This window comes from Epargyreus clarus, unplaced genomic scaffold (assembly GCF_041222505.1).
Source record: "Epargyreus clarus isolate Ecla_fem2 unplaced genomic scaffold, WU_Ecla_fem_2.2 ptg000012l, whole genome shotgun sequence".
NCBI lineage: Eukaryota > Metazoa > Arthropoda > Insecta > Lepidoptera > Hesperiidae > Epargyreus > Epargyreus clarus.
In genome coordinates this window covers 2,427,956-2,449,139 of record NW_027332220.1, presented here as the reverse complement: position 1 = coordinate 2,449,139, position 21,184 = coordinate 2,427,956, and the positions used below count along the sequence as shown (strand labels likewise).

Genomic DNA, 21,184 nt, shown 5'->3' with positions numbered 1-21,184 from the left:
GACGCATGTGTCAAAATATGTCATGTGTCGTGATGTTAAATAGCTACTGCCGCCTATGGACATTTGTAATCAACCTCAGATAAAACTACTACCTGAAATCGTCACTTATGGATACCCTAAGGATTAAGTTGGAACGTCTTCGATAAGTCTCCCCATTCTAACCAGAACATGGAACGCTGAACACTGCTATTATAAGGCAGATGGACATGTGACAATCGTGCCTCGTGAGTGGAACCACAAAGACTTCTACCACCTTCAAATAAACGGTTAACACGACATAATATGTTATACGGAAGTATTTATGATATTGTCTTTCGATCAAATCATGATCTTTTCATTCGGAAGGGAGACACCGAAATCCTGAATAAAATTGCCCAAAGGATAGCGGAGGTCACGTGGGGTTCACGGCAAAATAAGTTTTATTGGAACCCGGTAAATATCACAATAGTTTGTACAAATTGTTCCGTTTCTCTGGGAGAACAAATGAAATTGCTTTGGCTGTCACCTCGTCACACCGATTGGAATACTTGTAGTAAGAAACAGCGTTTACACATTATATTTGTATGCTAATATTATAAAGAGGAAAACTTTTTTGTTTGTTTGATTGTAATGAATAGGTTCAAAAACTACTGGACCGATTTTAAAAATTCTTTCACCATTCGAAAGCTCCACGATCCACAATATCCACGAGTAACATAGGCTATATTGTATATGAAATATTTTGATAAATAGATTTTGTGGCGGTGCAAAGTTTGCCGGGTCAGCTAGTTAAGGTATAAAGATGTTCGATTAGGAAGCAACCGCCACATTTATTTCTTTCATGAAGTAGTTTATGCGATGCATTGGGATTTCTTACCCTTCTGATATTTTGTATACTACGACTGTGTCGATATGATGAGGGGGCAAGGTTCTTGAGTTTAATGGAAAGGTGTAGATACCGACTGACTGATATGAGGCGACCATCTTAGCCCACACAACAAAAATGAAACTAAGTTTGATTGTAATGTGGTAGCATTTTAACTAAAACAATTTTGGTGAACTAAACTTATTGATATGGGTCATACAACGAAAAACGTTAAAGTATTTAATATAACTTTGTTGGTAGCCTTTTCTGCAAAAAATGCGGCGTTTCTAGCCAAAATCGACACCATTGTGTCTAATTTGCGCTATTTTGTCTTAATTGCGGATTATGCGCGCGCATTGTAAAAATCCATTCTATTTTTTTTCCTAAACACACTAGACGAACCTCAATGTATACAAAGTAATATATAAAGTAGTAGTATGAGTAGTACTATAAGTAGTCTATGTAAAGTGTATAACTTCAATAATTAGGCACTATTCCAACTTTGTTACACTTCGGTGTGAAACACACCCAGATCTACAAGTATATCCGTATATTCGGCGATTCCTTCCCTCTTTAGTAATGAGACCAATTTATCTGATCCGAAAATTCGGCGGCTCCCTGCAGATTAAATTCGTTGCGGTCATTGGAGACGTCAATTCTTGTTCCGAGGTATTCGGGATCCGAATTAAGGGATGTTCCACTTGCAACGAGCTACGATAATCGAGATTTTTTTAATACGAGTTATATAGAAGTAGCCATCAGGTGGACTGCATGCTCGTGCACACCACAAAGGGTTCTACCACCGTCGAGATATTTTGCAATCGTATTTTTTATAATTTGAATATAGCTTTCCAATTAATAATACTTTTTTGTTTTAATTTGCTAACTTTACTGTTTTGGTAGTTAGTATTTTTTTAATGTTGATAGTGATATGTTTCTTTTATACAAAATTGGTAATCATACTTATTGTTTGAAATATATTTAGGTACAGTGGAATTATTTTATTACTAAAAAAAAAATTAAAAATTTACCAACTTTGTAAACAAGAAAACATGCAATGTATCCGACACATGGTTTTAAACTTAATTTACCATCCTTTATAATACAGTAATACCTCGACTTACGCTACCTCGACTTACGCGAATTCGGAGTTACGCGATTTTCAAATCTCGTCGATTCTCCTTAGGTTTGAGTGTCCCGCAACTCCCGATTATAAATAATAAGGTTACTATCCCTACAACTAATAATGTAAGCATTCGTATTTGTCGCGCAGAGTCAACACATTCGGAATCATACCATACGATATCATTTACATGCATATCTCAACTTACGCGAATTCGACTTACGCGGTTATCGCTCGGTCCCACCAATCGCGTAAGTCCGGGATATTACTGTACTATTTTATCTGTCACGAAACATGTCTGGCACGCTCTATGTAAATATATATAAAAATTTAAAAGTCGTTTAGAAATTTCAATATGAATATAGGTAGGAAAAAATTATCACTTTTGTTATTATATTTTATCGCTTACTCGTTCATAGTGTGACTCGCTAAGGCTTTTTCCACAATTGTCCGTAAGATAATCCGATTAAGTATTCTGCTAAGAAAAAGATAGATAAGTATCTTAACATTCCAAAAAGATACCTGTGTATAACTAAATACCAAATAAAGATTCACTAAGAAATGTTGACATATTTGAAACATTATTCCTGTGAACCAACCCTTATAAATTGGCCATAACAAATTCCAAGGTCACTAAAGCAATGGAAACGGACGGACTCTTATCGGAAAATCCATTAAAACTTTAAGTAATTATAACTCAATATTTTCTTCAGACGAAATGCTTTCAAAATTCAAATTCATTCATTTAATATTCTAAATTTTAAGGATTTAAGTCACATTAGGAAGCCTCAGGCTTATTCGAATTGAAGACTTTTTGATTGCTGATCACTTTTTAAATATCTTACGGGTCAAGAATTTATCTTGTACTTTAGAAATCTCCTTGATAGACGCTTTCTACACTCACAGCCCCACACCAGAATTTTCTGTGTCATGCCATGCCACACACACATAGACAATGATAAATGCCACACACATATTGATAAATATACTTATTTATAAGAACATGGGTAATAAATGGGTAATTTTCCCTTTCTTCTTTATCACAATTACTTTCCACACGAAATCATAGTATGTAGTTACCCAAAAATTAAAAACTATAAATGTTCCTGTCGTAAAATTTTCCAAAAAGACCTCTAAGATTGGCCCGTTTGTTCTCACAATTATTTTTATATATCTCTATACCTATATTATATTTCTATGGCAATAAATAAATTTATAATTATGGCATATTTTTATGGCAATATGTTCTCCATTAAGTTTTTTCAACTTCTTCATCCAGGACTAAACCCCAAAGAGCTGAAGAATACCAAAACAGGCGTGTTCATCGGAGCCTGCTTCTCCGAGTCAGAGAAGACATGGTTCTACGAGAAGATGCAGGTCAACGGCTTCGGAGTCACTGGGTAAGTGGAAAATTACTTCGTATCTTCATTTTTTTTATGACGGTAAAGATACACCAATTACATTTTTATGTAATTGTGGTAATTCTATAAAACTAATTTGAAAAAAGTTTTTATCAACGATAAACGTACTCAGGGTTTTTTGTAAATGTGGTAATTCTGTTTGACTAAAAATTCAGAAAAGCTAGATAATTATGGGCTATGAAAGATCTAATATCTATACATTGGTATTAGAAACTACCACCTACGAAGCCTACCACCTTAACACTGATTTCTAGTGTGACGCAGTTCTGCTTCTATTCTGTTCTGCTTTTCATTCGCTCACTTATCACTCCCTTCCCCACTAATTATGAGAGGCGTTCCATCTTAGTCCTCAAGGAAAACCTTGTGACCGACCTCAGGTAAGAGTTTTATCTTACCTGGGGTTACAAATGTCCATGGGCGACAGTAGCTACTCACCTTATAGTCTTCTTTATTGTTTGCAACTTTCTTAAATAAAAGAAACTACTACAACAGAAAACAATATACCTGTTACTGTATATTTATCATAGCATACTATTGTTCGTCTGTTCTTCCAATTGTTGTATCCTAGCTCCTATCTTTGCAAGAAATGGAGCGCGAGTCTTTACAGTGCTTTGTAATCAACTAAAAGAAAAAGTTGAATAGATGCTTTATTCCCAAGTTTTTTGCTATCATTCCCGAGTTTTCATTTCACGATGTTATAGTCTTATTACTATACCACTGTTGGAAAAGACAGTTCTTAAATAAGGGCATGTTTGGAAGTGATAGATCCTTTTGCTGTTCATCCGTGGAGGTACCATCCTTATATCAATCGTATTAAGCAGTATTAAGCGGTGCTGTGCTTTGGGTTGGGCCTTCTCATTATGAGAGGAGACCCGTGCCCAGCAGTGGGACAGTAATGGGTTGATGATGATGATGATGAAAACGGTCACCGTTTACGTTTTCGCTCACACAGCGCCCTCGTCGACCGTATCGGAACTAAAGTTTCGCAGTACGAGTTTTAAAAACGGAAATTTCGCTGTTATAAATGAATATTAAAAAAAATGAATTTGTATTTGTAATGCAAAGTTTTTATTTTTTAATTTGTACTGCGATTTTTTTTTAAACAAGAAGCTATGAATCCTATGTTACTCAGACACTTACACGAATCATATTATATATTAAAGACACCTCATATATTAAATACCTACAAGCCCTTTGGGCGGTAATACACTCGTAAAACATTACCCTCTTGAGTCCGAAAAAAATATTCCAATTTTTGTACTGACAGTCCCATAAATCTCCATCAATTAGCGTCACGGGATAACAGCATCCATGACGTCATAGCAATTACGTAATCCTTGTCCCGAATCAGGAATTAATCCCATAATGGGCTTAGCCGATTATTCGTTAAGACAATCTAAGGATGGATGTTTCTGGACTAAAACTTATCCCATTGAACCTTTCTACCAAAAAATAAAAGAAGTTTTTTTTATAATATAGTTTTTTTATAATATAGTAGTAATATAGCAGACGAGTATGCAGTCCACCTCATGGTAAGTGGCCACTGCCGCCCGTGGACATCTGTAATCAACCGCAGATAGGATTAGATATTCTTACCTTAGGTCAGCCACAGATGCGCCGCTACCCCTGAGGACTAAGCTGGAACGCCTTGAAAAGTATGTTTCCCTTACGTCACCCTTCACACCAAAACTCAGCAGCGATGAACACTGCTGCTATTAGGCAGAAATAGGTTTTACAATACCATACGGTGTCATTATTTGTGATTATTAATAACTGGTGTAAGTGGATGCTCATCTCAAACAAGAACACATTGTTTTAATAACGGATTCAGTGGAAAACACGCGTTTTCGGAAATATATAATATTTATTCAAGCTATTCTCTTGTTCCTGTTCAAATACGGGAATATCTATTATTTATCTATGCTTATGATAATATTGGAAGACAGCTGATTCTAACACATCAAACATTTTAAGCATCTACACGTAATATTGGAAAGTAAATCGTTATTGACAACTCGCATGGCAGAGCGGTCACCATACCGGTCTGACGCGCAAAGGGTTCCAGGTTCGAGCACTGACAGATTTCTGAATGATGAATTTAGATATCTTTTCTGGGTCTGGGTGTTTGTGTATTGTCTTTGTGCGTGTCCATGGTACCCACGATACAGGGAATCCTAGTTTGGGGCTGTGAGCATAGAAAGCATTTATCTATTATTTAATTACTAGCTGACCCGGCAAACGTTGTGTTGCCATGTAAATAAAAAAAAATTAAGGGTCAACCTTATCATTTAGGGGTATGAAAAATAGATAGTAGCTGATTCTCAGACCTACTGAATATGTATATAAAATTTGGTGAAAATCGTTAAAGCTGTTGTGGCAGAAACAGGTGCGACGGTGGTGCCGCCGGAGTCGACCCACAAAGGGTTCTACCTTTAAAATAAATGTTCTCAAACCTTATTATCTTACAGATGTTCAAGAGCCATGTTAGCCAACCGCATCTCCTACTGGTTGGGAGTCACTGGCCCTTCGTACACCGTGGACTCAGCGTGCTCCAGCTCCCTCTACGCCCTGGAGCACGCCTTCAGGGCTATAAGGGACGGCCACTGCGAATCCGCTATCGTTGGCGGCTCCAACTTATGTCTACATCCTTATGTATCGCTGCAGTTTTCTAGGTAATTCAATTGTGCTTTATGGTTTAATATAAAAAAAACTTTATTAATGAAGTTTTAGAACTTTATAACTTTAGTAATGTATGTTTGAATTAAAAATACGCGCAGCTAAATGGTATTTATCATGTAAACCATATAGTTAACGATAATATATTAAGGTGAATGCAATATCTGTTGCGTAGATAAAACAGTTAGCCACGATAATGAGTTATACGTAAATATCTGTTGTATAGATAACATATACATACGATGAACTATATTGATGATAACGATATATTGCACTAAATGCGATATCTATTATATGCTAAACCAATTACGATGTTAATCAATATCGTTAACTGGTATGATTGATGATACCGTCAATATAATTGTATTAACGATATCATCAACAAATTATTATGACATGTCATTTCTGATATTGATGATATTGCATTTAAAAAAACCTTCAGAAAATCCTGAGCAGATTTAGAAAATTACAAGATATATAATGCTAAGATACTATTAGTAAGTCCTAAGATGATAGCTAACACTATTACCTATTCCAGGTTAGGAGTGTTATCACCTGATGGAAGATGTAAGAGTTTCGACAACTCCGCAAACGGCTACGCTCGGTCAGAGGCCATCGTGGTCGTTTTCCTCCAGAAAGCGAAGAACTCCAGAAGGTAACTACAGAAATCAAGTACAAACTTTCAAGGGTTAACGGTTCTTATTATGGTAACCTATAATATAAATTGAGTGCAGACTTTCAAGTGTTAAAGGTTCAACTTACAATGGTCGATGATGACCCCAGGCGTTAAGCAAGTAGTATTGCAAGGAATTGTAGATTTCTAAAAGATTCTCCTGTAGATATTGGCGACGTGCGCCCTTAAAAATGAATCTTTCTTATTTTTCACTACCAAAAATTTGACAATGTAAAGCTGATCAAGAGAGCTTTTTACTTACATTTCAGAATTCCAAATACACGGATTCAATTCTATTCCAAATTTGATCGATTGATGACATTTTAATAAACAAAAAGGTAACCTTCAATACTTCGGATGGCCCGCATGGCGGAGCGGTCCGACGCGCAGAGGGTTCCGGGTTTGATTCCCGGGTGATTAAAAATGTAAAGAAATAATTTAGATTTTACTCTGGGTCTGGGCGTTTGTGAATTCGTCTCTGTGTGTATATAGCACCCAGGACAAAAAGAATCCTAGTGTGGGTGGTAAAACGTCTTTCCTCCACAGAGTATACGCCCAACTTCTCCACGCGAAGACTAATTGCGATGGCTACAAGGAGCAGGGTATCACGTACCCAGCTGGTAATATCCAGAAGCTGCTGCTCAGCGAGTTCTACCAGGAATGCTCCATCCCGCCATCATCCTTGGAGTACGTTGAAGCTCACGGCACTGGTATGTTTTGTCATCAACATTTCTGTCCCTTGGTCACTTATCTTCTCAGACTCGTTTTGTAAAAATAACAAACGTGCAAGTCGCAAGACCAACCTGTTCAAATTTAAGGTCCTTTTTAGGGTTCCGTAAACAAAGTGTAAGAAAGGAACCCTTTATTAAGCTTCCGCTGTCTGTCCGACTGTCATAGGGCTCTACCTAAACCATAATAGGTAGACACTAGAATTGTTTATAGAGCATGTACCTACATTGTACAAGGAGGCCGTAACAACAAATACTAAAAATTGAAATATCTTGAATATAAATGGGGTCGCCATACAAGAAACCGCTATTTCTCGACGTTTTTTACTTTATCTATTAAACCGTAATCGGCAGACAGTTCAAATTTTACGAGTAATAATGTATTTACTTCAATGGCTACTATAATAACAAATACTAAAAATAAAAAGTAATGAAATTTTGATAGTACCGAACCCTCTATGTGCGAGTTCGACTTGCACTTGCTCAATTATTTCTTTTTTTTTATAATATAAGAGTAGCAGACGAGCATGCAGTCCGCCTGAAGGTAAGTGACTACTGCCGCCCGTGGACATCTGTAATCAACCCCAGACAGGATTAGATATTCCTACCTGAGGTCGGCCATAGATGCGCCGCTACCCCTGAGGACTAAGCTGGAACGCCTCGGAAAAGTTTGTCTCCCTTACCACCACCCTTCAAACCGGAACACAGCAGCTCTTAACACTGCTGTTATTAGGCAGAAATAGGTGAGGCGGTGGTGCCGCCGGAGTCGAACCACAAGGGGTTCTACCACCTTGCTCTTGGTCAATTATTCTCTTATTATTGTTACTCGGGCTAAGACGGCGTACCTGGCTTACCCGCACTGACTTACCAAGTAGCTAGTCTGCCTACTATGTTAGGTATACCTAACCATAGATAAGTAAAGATTACTCACTCCTAACAAAAAAACGTAACCAGTTTTGACAATTGAAATTGTTGCGTAAAAAAGTTTTGCCACGTCTTCGTGCTAAAATGTCCTTAAAGTATTTTAAATAATTATTTATTTATTACGTAATTTACTCAGTATTAGTTATTTATTCGTAAATGTTCTCTAAAAATGTTTTTATTTGTCAAGTTTTCAAAAAAAGAACTTACTAAAATAAGCCGTTTGTGGCTTCATTGAATTTCAAGGCCGCGAAGTATCTTTACTAATCTATGGGTATAACTATAAAAAAATTTAAATGAAAGTCCTTTTTCCTTCTAATTGGACTTGTCGTCCTATCACAAGTGTATTATTTCTTAAAACTGTTTTTCTCTATGCGTGTATGATGTGGAAAGACTTCCTACCGGGGAAGGTATTTCCGGCTTTGAGAGGGATCTAGATAAACATTTGAAAAACGCACTTCGGCGAGTCGCCTGATGTTGTAATTCTAGCCCGTTTGCCTTATCGCTGAGTTCAACGTATCAAAAATCGCCTTCTATTGAACAACGCTTTAGAGTCCTATTATAAAGCAACCTCTCAAGATTTTACAAAGCTGTGAATTATAAATAGACTCCACTCCAGTGGCACTTTTACTCAAGTATTTACCAGAAATACTTCTACTCAAGTTCTTCTATAGCCTTACTTCAGAAGCTTTTAGTATATTTGCATAATGTAGGCTACATTAAAGTGTGATTAGAAGCGGACGTTCTCAGCCTGTTTTAGAGCTCTACGTAATTACTGCTCCGGGACTATTTGACGTCACAAATTTTCCAACATAAGGTGAACCTTTTTTTTGGGATAAAATCGAAAAAACAATCACGTAGTTCAGCTCATGGTGAGGGCACCTAGAAGAGTCTATAATAGACCCCAAATAGTGTTAGATACCTACCGGATTGTCATATGCGCTGAGGATTTAATTGGAATGTCTCGAATATCCTTACCACACCCATCAAACCAGAACACAACAGCACTTAACACTGTTATTAGGCAGAAATAGGTGTGTCGAAGTACGGAGTCGAATCACGGAGGGTTCTCAGTGTTCTCACAGTACGTCTATACTTTCCCAAGACATTCCAGCTTAGGCCTCTAGGGTAGTCGCTCATCTGTGGCGTACCTCATGTATAATCTTGACTGCATGATCTTTTGCTACTCCTATATTGTAAAAAAACTTTAGGCATCATATTATAAACATAAATTGCAAACCATACACGAAGGTGTACACAAATGTACCCCCATTTAATATACTTATTCTGATGACAAAAGCTCTAACGACGTTACCTAGAAAGCACTCCGACGTGAAATTAAAAGGACCTTTTAGTGCCATTGTGCCACAAAGAGTTGTGATAGCGAGACGCAGAACTTGCTTGTGAGGCGAGCTTTTGTAAAAATAAATATGATTTTACCTCTTTTATTTAAAAATGTGTGGTTTAACTCCGGCAGCACCACCACCAAACTTATTTCTGCCTAATAACAGATGTGTTATGCTCTGCTGTGGTCTAGTTAGAAGGGTGTGGTAAGGAAGACTACTTTTCCGACACATTCCAGCTTATTCTTAGGAATAGCGGCGCATCCTTGGTAGATTTCGGGTGGGAATCTAATCCTATCCGAGGTTGATTACAGATATCTAAGATCAGTTAGACTACATGTTCTTCTGTTACTAGTAATAATCATAAAAAACACATATGGCGTGCCACGTTATAAGTATAAATTATAAAACCATGCAGTAAGGTGCACACAATTGTACTCCCATTTAATATACTTATTCTGATGACAAAAGCTCTAACGACGTTACCTAGAAAGCACTCCGACGTGAAATTAAAAGGACCTTTTAGTGCCATTGTATGGGCACAAAGAGTTGTGATAGCGACACGCAGAGCTTGCTTGTGAAGCGAGCTTTTATCAAAATAGATATGATTTTAAGTTTAGAGAAATTATAATTTTATACACAAATTCTATGTTTTGGAACAGCCTGCATACAATTGCTAGAAAACATGTGCATTTTAAAGGCGTTAAAATCCTACATGGTTTATTTCCGGAGGCACAATGGCCACACGTATTTTTGCCTCATAATAATTGGCCAAGTGCGTTTCGAAGTCGCACACAGAGGGTACCAAACTACCAATTTTCCATTTATTTTTTTATATTTAGTACTTGTTATTATATCAGCCACAAAAGTAAACGCATTGTGAAAATTTGAACTGGCTCCCATTAAGGTTCAAATAAATAAAGCGGAAATGGCGATTTTTTGTATGGCGACTCCAATATTTTTTTTTATTTTTAGTATTTGACGTTATAGAGGCCACCATTACACATACTGTGTAAACTTTTGAAGTGTCTATCTTTTACGGCTCAAAAGATAAAGTCCTGTGACAGACGTACAGACAAATAGATAGCGGAAGCTTAGTGATATAGTTCCATTTTTACCTAGAAAGCACTCCGACGTGAAATTAAAAGGACCTTTTAGTGCCATTGTGCGAACACAAAGAGTTGTGATAGCGACACGCAGAGCTTGCTCGTGAAGCGAGCTTTTATAAAAATAAATATGATTTTAACACTACAACAAGTATATAGATAAATTACATTTTTATAGACAGATTCTATGTTTTGGAACAATCTGTCCACAGTATAGGTATATGGAAGACAACATCAAATGTGAAAGTAGTTTAACTCTGAAGGCATAATCGCCACTCCTTCTGCCTAATTACAGCAGTATTAAGCGCTGTTCTGGTGTAGTTTAAAGACTTATTGACGTTCAATAAGAACTCTGTAAGGCACCAACTTAAAATAGAATATTTTGATTTTGAAGTGAGTGGTTTTGAACTTCAGATAGCCAACATCAGATAGATCTGTAATACGAGCTTAAAATGCAGTCGAACTACATCGACATGCTCATTCGCTACTTTTGTTCAATAATAATCAAAACTCTTCATTAAAAATAAGAAGACTATTATTTAAGTTTGCTCTAACCAGATAAATACACCCAATACCGCTACCAAACTGGTGCGAAAATACACTTTTTAATTTATTTCACAGGTACAAAAGTAGGCGATCCAGAAGAATTGTTAGCGATAGACGAAATCTTCTGCACGGGCCGGTCCGGACCTCTTTGGATTGGGTCCGTCAAGTCCAACCTGGGGCACAGTGAACCAGCCTCGGGACTTTGCTCCATTGCTAAGGTAAGTCATTGTTTGCAATTATTTATCATCAACCTATTTACTGTCCCACAGGAGGACACGTGTCTTCTGTCAAAATGAGAAGGATTTAGCTATAGTCCACCGCTCTGGCCAAGTGCGTATTGGTAGACTTCACATATCTTAGAAACCCTTTTTTTTATTTCTCAGTTACCTATGCGGGTTTTCTCACGATGTAATCCTTCAACGTTTAAGCAAATAATAATAAATTTCTAATGCGCCCAAAAAATCAGAGCTGGGATATGAACCTCAGACCCCTTAATCAAGAGGCCAAGTTTCTTAACCACTAGACTATCTATATGGGCCTACTAATTTAAAAATAAAATATTTGAACCTATAGTACAGTTCATTTATGTTAATTTCATTTGCAAATGAATATGAAATCCGTCATACTCAGAAGGTATTCGCATATCAAATTCGGGTCGGGGAAGGTTTCAAAAACTAAAAGGTAATAAATTGGGCAGAACTATCACAATATTTTGCAATGCAGAATGTCAGATTAAGTGCTTATTGATACATAATCAAACCATACCACAATTTATTTGCCCATGCACCCTTGGCCAATCGTTGTTTTACAGAAAAACTAGCCGACCCGGCAAACGTTGGATTGCCATAAATAAAAAAATGTTAAGGGTGAACAACCCTTATCACTTAGGGGTATGAAAAAAAGCTAGTAGCCGATTCTCACACCTACTGAATATGCATATAAAATTTGATGAAAATCAGTAAGCCGTTTCGGAGGAGTACGGTAACTAACATTGTGACACGAGAATTTTATATATACGAGCAAAATAATGATTGGCCAAGTGCGATTCGAACTAGCACACGGAGGGTTCCGTATCGCCAACTTGTCAATTATTTCTTAATTTTAGTATTTGTTATCTTAGCTGCCATAGAGGTAAAGGCGACCCCATTTATTTTGAATCTATTTTTATTTTTAGTATTTAATTTTATAGCGGCCACCGTTATACGTAAAAATTTAAAGTGTCTATCAGGGTTAAAGAGAGTGTGACAGACGAACAGACAACGGAGGCTTAGTAATACGGTGCGAAACTATAAAAAGTCTTATTATGACGGGTCAAATTTCGCTATAAAAATGAACAGTACATGCGTGCATACATGCATGACAGATGCATGGACACGTGGACTGCATGTATGCAGATACTGCAACTGCATTATCATACTCATATCACTGCTCTATTAATTATAATGGGATTCCGGACTGCAACTCTGATTTAATGTATTTCCAATTTGAAAATAGCTGATAGTGCTTCGTTGAACTTTAGCGTACGTGTTCTAATTTAACGGTACGTGAATTGGATCTTCTTTACTTGGCACGACACAACACCGGCACGACACGACACCGGCACGACAACTATATTGGTCAATGCGTTACTGTCCCAACTGAACAAGGTCTCCTCTCAGAGTGAGGCTTAAGCCGTAGTCTACGTGCGAATTACTAAACTACATCTTTGAGAACTTCTTTTAAAGAACTCTCAGAAGTGTTAGTTTCCTCACGATTTTCTACTAGCCGTTAGGGCAAGTAAAAATGTAATTTCTAATAAACATAGTTGTTGAAACATAGAGATGCCTGCTTGTTTGAACCTCGGAGCTCTCGATTGAGAGACCAATGACTTTAATGAACGCATAACTAACTCGAAACGATACGGACACGACACCGTTACTTTAAATTAGTTGTCCAGTAGTAATAACAACTTTTTTATGTTAATTTTATTGATTAACTATTTATCTTTTAGAAAATAGCAAAATTATTTAAAAAAAACGAACGAAAAATTTTCGTGAGTACAAATTCCGTTGACAATCGACATATTATTTTTTTACTTTTAGGACTTGGCATCTTAGTTATTTCGTTATGATGCTGAGAAGTTAAATAATATAACAATATAACTAAGTCAAATACTTAGGAGGCAAAACTCAGTCGTGTTGTGTCGCTAATATTCGTATCATCGAAATATCTGCCATTATCGGCTCCATGTCGTGTCGTATCGTCTGAATGAAGAATCTCCCAATTAGCCAATATAGCTCAAAATTTTAGTCATGTGATTTGCCGAACTATTAGCCTTGCATATAGTTAAGTTATCAACTATTAAAGTCCAAGGATCGAATTTTCAAAATTATCTCCGTATTATATAATTCATAACTACTAAGTATTAGTACATAAAACGAAAAAAAAGTTATTAAAATATATATCTGATTTTTTATACTATTATGTTTACCTTTATGATATACCTACGTATCAAACGAAAGGGTTTTTTAGCACGAATACGAAAAAACATTTTTTGAAACTATTTTTATAATATAATTCATTTTTATTCGCAGCTCTGCATAGCTTACGGTACAGGATGTATCCCTCCGAACCTGCACTACAATGTACCCAGGGATGGAGTAGCTGCTTTGGCCGAGAACAGACTAAGGGTGGTCACCGAGAAGACACCCTGGGGACGTGGCATGAGCGGTGTCAACAGCTTCGGATTCGGTGGTGCCAACGCTCACGTGTTGTTGAAGAATGTTGCTAGGGACAAGGTATATTGTCTAATCACCCTTCATTATTTTATTGCCTATTCAGCCCCTTAGGGGAAGAATTCCAAAACCTTTTCTTCGCAGTTATCTGCTTTATGTAGAGGTTCTGTGCAAAATTCCATGCTTTGAGAGTAAACTGATACGATGTTGTACTTGGTATACTGTTTACATTGTATGTCGGTATGTAATTTTTATGACGGCGTGTCTAATGTTGCAAATGTTTAGGAGAAGGTAGCTACATTTCATCATCTGGCCTATCTTCTTTATCCCTAGGTTTCAGTATCATTCAAATAGATCCTTGCATGTAGCTACAATATTATATAACAGAATAGATATAAACTTCAAAATATATAAACAATTAAGTAAAAACCCTTATTGGATTAGTAATCGAAACCAAATAAATAAAAATAATGTGAGCCGTCACGGGACGCCTGGCAGATGTGAAACATCGACATTATTTTGTAAAAGTAATATGCAGAAAAGAACATATTGTGATAGGAACTAAATATGTCATAATGATAAAATAAAATATTACGATTTTTTTCCAGATAACGATGACTATTTATTGAATTCGATTGCTCATGGCGACGCGTCGCCACACCGTACACACTACTGCATATATATATAATCGTATAGCGTGGCGACGCGTCGCCACGCCAGAAATCGGTTTTACGTGCGGCTATAGATGTTTCACATCAAAAAAATGACCCAACAATTTTTCTTCATTTTATTTATCTCATATGATCCGTGTTTTCTTAATATAATGATAAGTCGGTAACAACAAATAATAAGATTTTCATAATTTCACAAGGTCAACAACGGCATGCCATCAGACGATCTGCCCCGACTCGTCTGTGCATCAGGTCGTACGGAATCAGCTGTAGCGAGGATCCTAGATGACCTGGAGTCGAGGACTGTTGACGTGGAGCAGATAAGACTGTGGCACGCTGTTCATGAGGAAGATATTGGTGGCCATGTTGTTAGGGGCTACACTTTACTTGGTGAGTATAAAAGAAAAATACAACGCATTATTATTTATTTATTAACAATGTAATGATTTTAGAACTTTAGGTCATTAGAGCCTGCTTTAAAGAACAATTCAAGTTCACCGTCTCTTCCATTAACTGGAGATGCCTGGAGCATACTCAAATGAAATCCAATCGACAATTAGCCCTCAACAAGGTTTAACTGTTACACAATGATAAAATTTTGGTCGGATAGTATGTGTACTATAATATGTGTACTCTGGAAAACGGAAGCGTGCATAACATTTAGCCACTAACGGGTACCTATACAAATTTTACCACGCCCAATGTTACTTAACTTTAAGATCAGTTACGATATAAATGTGCGCAGATCTGTACGAACTCTCGATTTTTTAGTTCGGATCGATGTAGCTTATATCGATATCTAGCTTATTTCAATCCAATCTGAAATTTTCAATCAAAGATAAATACAAATTTTTCTTATTATTATCTATCTTCCTACAGGTTCAACACCCACCAAGAGCGTATCGTTGGCACGTGACATCCAATACTTCTCTGGGGTCCGACGGCCAGTATGGTTCGTGTACTCCGGCATGGGCTCCCAATGGGCTGGCATGGCTACTCATCTCATGAGGATACCTGTCTTCGCTGCTGCTATTCAAAAGTAAGTTAAGCCAATAGATTTGGGTAAATTTCCTGATAGAAATTGTCTTTTTATATACAGTACAAGTTAACAATATAAAACCTTTAATTGTTTAAGTGATTCTTTTTCATATGCTCATCATACGAGTTTGCTGATATGTTTTCTTCTATCTTTATTTCTATATTTTACTCTTCAAGCCACTTCTCTTAAGTACGTTTCTTCTTTTTCTTCATCACCTATTCTCGGCCGTTCCTAGCTGTATTAGTAACTTTTCTTTTATACCTTTTTAAATCTGTTCTGATCGGTTCTGCAACTTGCAATCACTTCTCAGGCAATAATTTAAAACTTTCTTACTCCTTCCAGATGCCACAAGGCTCTAGAACCAAAGGGCATCAACCTAACGAAAATCGTCACGGACCCCGACCCGAAGATCTACGACAACATTCTAAACTCATTCATTGGCATCGCTGCAGTCCAGATCGGGTTGACAGACGTGCTCAAGACTGTTGGAATTGAACCTGATTTTATTATTGGTAAGAAGATTATTCAGAGAAGCTCAAAATTTAAAAGTCGACAATATTAGATGGAGAATAATCGATTTCTCTGAACTTTAAAATGTTGATTATTACGTGTATTCAATTATTATTCTTGTTGGTAATTTTGTTTGTCTTACATGAATCACATGTCGCTTCACATGGATTGGTAATATTTGCATATAACATCATCTTCATTAACACATTTTAATTACAGGTCACAGTGTTGGTGAACTCGGATGCGCATACGCAGATGGTTGCTTCACGGCGGAGCAGATGATTCTCTCAGCATACAGCCGCGGTCTTGCGTCCATTGAGACTCCCTTCATCAAGGGATCCATGGCTGCTATTGGGCTGGGTTACAACCAGGTAAGCTATTTTTGATAAAGAAATGGTTTAGAAGCGTAGAGTCCAGCCGATAGGAAATAATAATTGTCGCACATATCCATATGAATACGTAGTTTGACCTATATATTCTAGTCATATTTTCGCATTTGTATGCGTTTCTATCCGTGAGTAGTAAGTCTGAATTACTTTCGATACGTATTCACTCTTTTTCGTAATTAAATTACTAATATAAAGTTAAAATACTGATGTATCTATCAATGACACCAGTGATAATGTATCTAAAATGTCTAAAATGTATGTGTTCTCAACACTATAAATCATACATTCGTGCAACTGCTTTAACTTTAATAAATATCTTCTATCACACAGATCAAAACAATGTGTCCTCCTGAAATCGAAGTCGCTTGCCACAACGGGCCTGACTCTAGCACAATCTCCGGACCAGCTGACATCATGAAGACCTTCGTCGCTAAGCTCACCGCCCAGGGGGTATTCGCCAAGGAAGTTCCGTGCTCCAACATCGCTTACCATTCAAGATATATTTCTGAAGCTGGTGAGTGGATCATCTAATCAATTTTCCAATAAATACGTCTCTTGTAATCTTCTATTTTTTCAAAAATTAAAGCATCCTCCATATTGTAAACACGTAAGCTATATTTGTCCCTACAGGCTAATCTTCCAAACAGCTTGCCTTATTTTGGCGTTTTCTGCCTTAGATAGTTTCCAGAGATCAGAATAATATCATCTGTCTCATTAAAATGGAAATTTTAATACAGGTAATGTAATTCTTTTATTGAACTTTATGCGTTTTTTCAGGACCTAAGCTACTTAAGTACCTCAGGGAAGTCATCCCTGATCCCAAACCTCGTTCAGAACGCTGGGTGTCGACATCCATTCCTCAAGTCCAATGGAAGGATCCCAACGCTGGTTTATCGTCTGCTGAATACCACACTAATAATCTTTTGGTAAGTAAAAAATAAATGAGAAGTTGGTAAAAAAATCGCTCCGAGAATCTGTCTGTAACTAACTTAACGTAGAACAATTAATCTTTAATTTATGCTACACTGATGCAAAAGACAAATAATTCCGAAACTTCACCAATCTGCACTGGAGTTAAGAACATAATTGTTAAGAACTTCTGCTATCCATAAGGAGACATCCGAACGTCCTGCTTGTAATTCTTATATCTAATATTTAAGAGACTTGCCTCAGATTTTAAATTTATTCCTGCGAAATTTTAAACGTGTTTTAGCACTTTTAATATTACTTGTTATTTTCAAACAGAGCCCAGTCCTCTTCGAGGAGACCTCTCGTCTCATCCAACCGAATGCCATCACGATCGAAATCGCTCCACATGGCCTTCTCCAAGCCATCCTAAGAAGATCCCTGAAGAAGGATGTCCTGAACATTCCTCTCACCCAGAAGAAACATGAGGACAATGTGCAGCTTCTGTTCACAGCTTTAGGAAAGTGAGTATTTAACAAAAAGTATACAAAAGAATTTGTATTTTTAAATTGATTTACTAAACAAGCATGCAGTCCACCTGTTAGTAAATGGTCACTCCTGACTGAAACCCAAAACAGAATTGAGGCTGCTAGAACCAGAGTTGCCTAACTGCATATTAATGATTTTTGACCTATCTGTATTTTCGTAATTTAAAAATGTTGTATAGTCCAAGTAAAACTGCTAGTCCGCCTTGTAAGTACGAGTGATTCTTCCCGATATCTGTTCAAGAAATGTTTTAGTGATAAGCAAAAAAAACAATTATACTTTACAGACAAAGTAATCAAAGCCACTAATAATTGTTTAAAACACATACCTTTGTGTACAACAAAACAAATACAGGTCTGAGGTTTATAGTGTTCATAATGCATTTTTTTCAGTTATTTGGCCCCTAAGAAGATAAACATTCAAGAATATTAATCTATGGATTTCCTAGGCAGACTTTGAATTATGTCACTATCAAAATATTGCTCTTCCGCAGTTGGCCTGACATGTATTGGCAGTCCTCATCAGTTGCTCCAATTCTGAGTTTTAATCAACATGTTCCAGATTGTACGAAGCCGGCGTGAATCCCCGTTTGGCGAACATTTACCCGACTGTACCCTTCCCCGTATCGCAAGGCACGCCGATGTTGGCGCATTTAGTTGAATGGGAGCATAGTGAAGATTGGTGAGTATTGTTTAGTTTTTTTATAAATCGAAAGCAGAAATAGAGCCACATAAGGTGTAACCACTGACGATGGATATCAGTAAACACATTGACGACAATGTTAAGAATTTGAACGTATTCTTTAATATTGAATAATTTCAATCTAAAAATACAAGAGATAATGTACAAGTCCCCTTATAATTTATTTAGCCATGTGAAGATGAAAATAGAGAATTTATATATCTTGTACTGTCCTAAAATTAACTATAATAATAATGCTGCCACCCTTAAAAAAAAATAATAATGCTGCCCTTTAAAAAATAATAATGCTGCCACCGATCTTTGTAAATTGCTACCTTTAAGAAATTGATATCGAAAATGGGATACATTTGACAATTGCTGGCCCCTAGAAATTGACAAATTTCGACCTTTTATAAGCAAAAAGGGGATTGATTAATACGGGCGGTCGAAAAAGGATTCTTTTAATCATACACAGACATACCATTATTATTTCCTTGTGTAATGAATATCACTTTATGTTGTTGAACTGCTAGCATGGATTTTTATATGAAATTCCAAAAAATATTGTAAAAACAGACAGACAACAATTTTTACAATACGATAACATTTCGCGCGTACATACATAGTCCTCTCTGAAACAGCGTAAAATGCAATAAAGACTGCGAATATTAATTGCCAGTTACGTCACGGTAGAAACATACGGATATTTATTTCTGGCTTAAACGTGGCCTTTTAGGAAGGTAACCTGCATTTTTCCTCACGATGTTTTCCTTCAACGATAAATAATTTCTAATACGCACATAACTTTAAAAAATCAGAGCGTGCCTGGGATTTGAACCTCGAAAAAAATCGTATAGTTTGTTAGATTTAACGTATTTTTAAAAGAAGTCTCAATCACGGAGCTCTATGATATATTCCTTCAGAATGAAAAATCAAACTCATTATATTGTCAGTATAGTAGTTAGAAAACGGCGCACGAATATATATTCGTATTATATTCGTACATCCTGCGCCGTACACAATATCCTCCCGTACGTCCCCAAGTAAAGTTGCCCACAAACAAATCGTCCGTGGCTGATCTATTACAGCCACTTTGTTTATTGACTCCAATATGGTACAACGCTGACAACGGCATTTTTCAATGTCCCACGACATTAGATGTGTGATCAAAGCGAAAAAAATATAGATCAAAGAAATAACCGTTATTTATAATCAATCTATCCAACGTTTTCTCTACGAGAATTCGATATTTAGAAACACATTTCACAAATTTGTATAGATTAAGTATTAATAATGAAGGATACTAGTCGTTGTCACATTTCGATTTTTGGTAGACAAAACAATAGATGGATTGATTATTGATAATAGGCTGATTTAGGCTTTATTCACATGTTTCACTGGGATATAAATATCTGAATAAAGGCAAACTATTTTTCTTACAACAGGTACGTGACGTCATACAAGGCACAAGAGAAGATGAAGTCTGGAGAGCGTACAGTCAGGATGTCCATCGTTGACGAAGACAGCGAGTTCATGGCTGGTCACGTTGTTGATGGTAAGTCACCATTTTTAATGTACCACTTACATCTCTACTTATTTCTTTTTAAAATTAATTAAGAGCAGACGGGCTAGCAGTCATCCTGGTAAGCGGTCACTGATCTTGATGGACTTCTAAACGATGATAAGATTAAGGTCCTTTATGAGGCCGACCACAAATGCGTTACCAGTGAGAATGAACTAAGACTTGGAAAGTGTGTCTCCCCTACCACACCCTTCAAACTAGAACATAGCAGCGCTAACTGTTATAAAGTAGAAATAGGTGTGGCAGTGGTGCCGCCGGGGTCGAACCACGGAGGGTTCTTTAATATTCCACTTATGAAAATACCATCTTAGTCCTAAGGTCTCACACGTCTGTGATCACCATCTTACAAATGTCCATGGGTGATAGTGACCGGTTTCCATTAGGTAGACTGCATCCTCATTTGCTACTTTAGTATAATAGAAAACTTACTAATAAATTTGTCTTGTCCAGGTCGTAACCTATACCCTGCAACCGGATACCTGGTGCTAGTGTGGGAGACCCTCGGCATGATGATGGGAGAGCTGTACACGGAAGCGTCAGTCGTTTTCGAGAACGTCAGGTTCCAGCGAGCCACTAACATCCCGAAGGATGGTACTCTGGAATTCATCATCATGATCCAGAAAGGCAGCGGGAACTTTGAGGTAAATTCCATGTTACACATTTGTTTCAGAAATAGAGCTCATATAGCTTAAGCGAATTGAAAAAATATCTAAGAAATGGTTTGCAATTGGAACAAGTTCAGTCTTGTAATATAGAAGTAGCGAC

At 36.9% G+C, this 21,184-nt stretch overlaps 1 protein-coding gene across 1 annotated transcript in view; it reads left to right on the top strand.

The window, feature by feature from the left end:
* FASN3 (Fatty acid synthase 3) overlaps positions 1-21,184 on the top strand; it is a 43,949-nt gene that overhangs the window by 5,839 nt on the left and 16,926 nt on the right. Inside the window, exons 4-19 of the mRNA XM_073078120.1 lie at positions 3,247-3,367; positions 5,857-6,060; positions 6,603-6,719; positions 7,284-7,447; positions 11,457-11,599; positions 13,955-14,158; positions 14,967-15,156; positions 15,646-15,805; positions 16,148-16,317; positions 16,535-16,686; positions 17,035-17,218; positions 17,482-17,630; positions 17,950-18,134; positions 18,718-18,837; positions 20,283-20,392; positions 20,870-21,060. Of these exons, the coding sequence (XP_072934221.1) occupies positions 3,247-3,367; positions 5,857-6,060; positions 6,603-6,719; positions 7,284-7,447; positions 11,457-11,599; positions 13,955-14,158; positions 14,967-15,156; positions 15,646-15,805; positions 16,148-16,317; positions 16,535-16,686; positions 17,035-17,218; positions 17,482-17,630; positions 17,950-18,134; positions 18,718-18,837; positions 20,283-20,392; positions 20,870-21,060 (2,564 nt within the window). The remainder of the gene's footprint in view (positions 1-3,246; positions 3,368-5,856; positions 6,061-6,602; positions 6,720-7,283; positions 7,448-11,456; positions 11,600-13,954; positions 14,159-14,966; positions 15,157-15,645; positions 15,806-16,147; positions 16,318-16,534; positions 16,687-17,034; positions 17,219-17,481; positions 17,631-17,949; positions 18,135-18,717; positions 18,838-20,282; positions 20,393-20,869; positions 21,061-21,184) is intronic.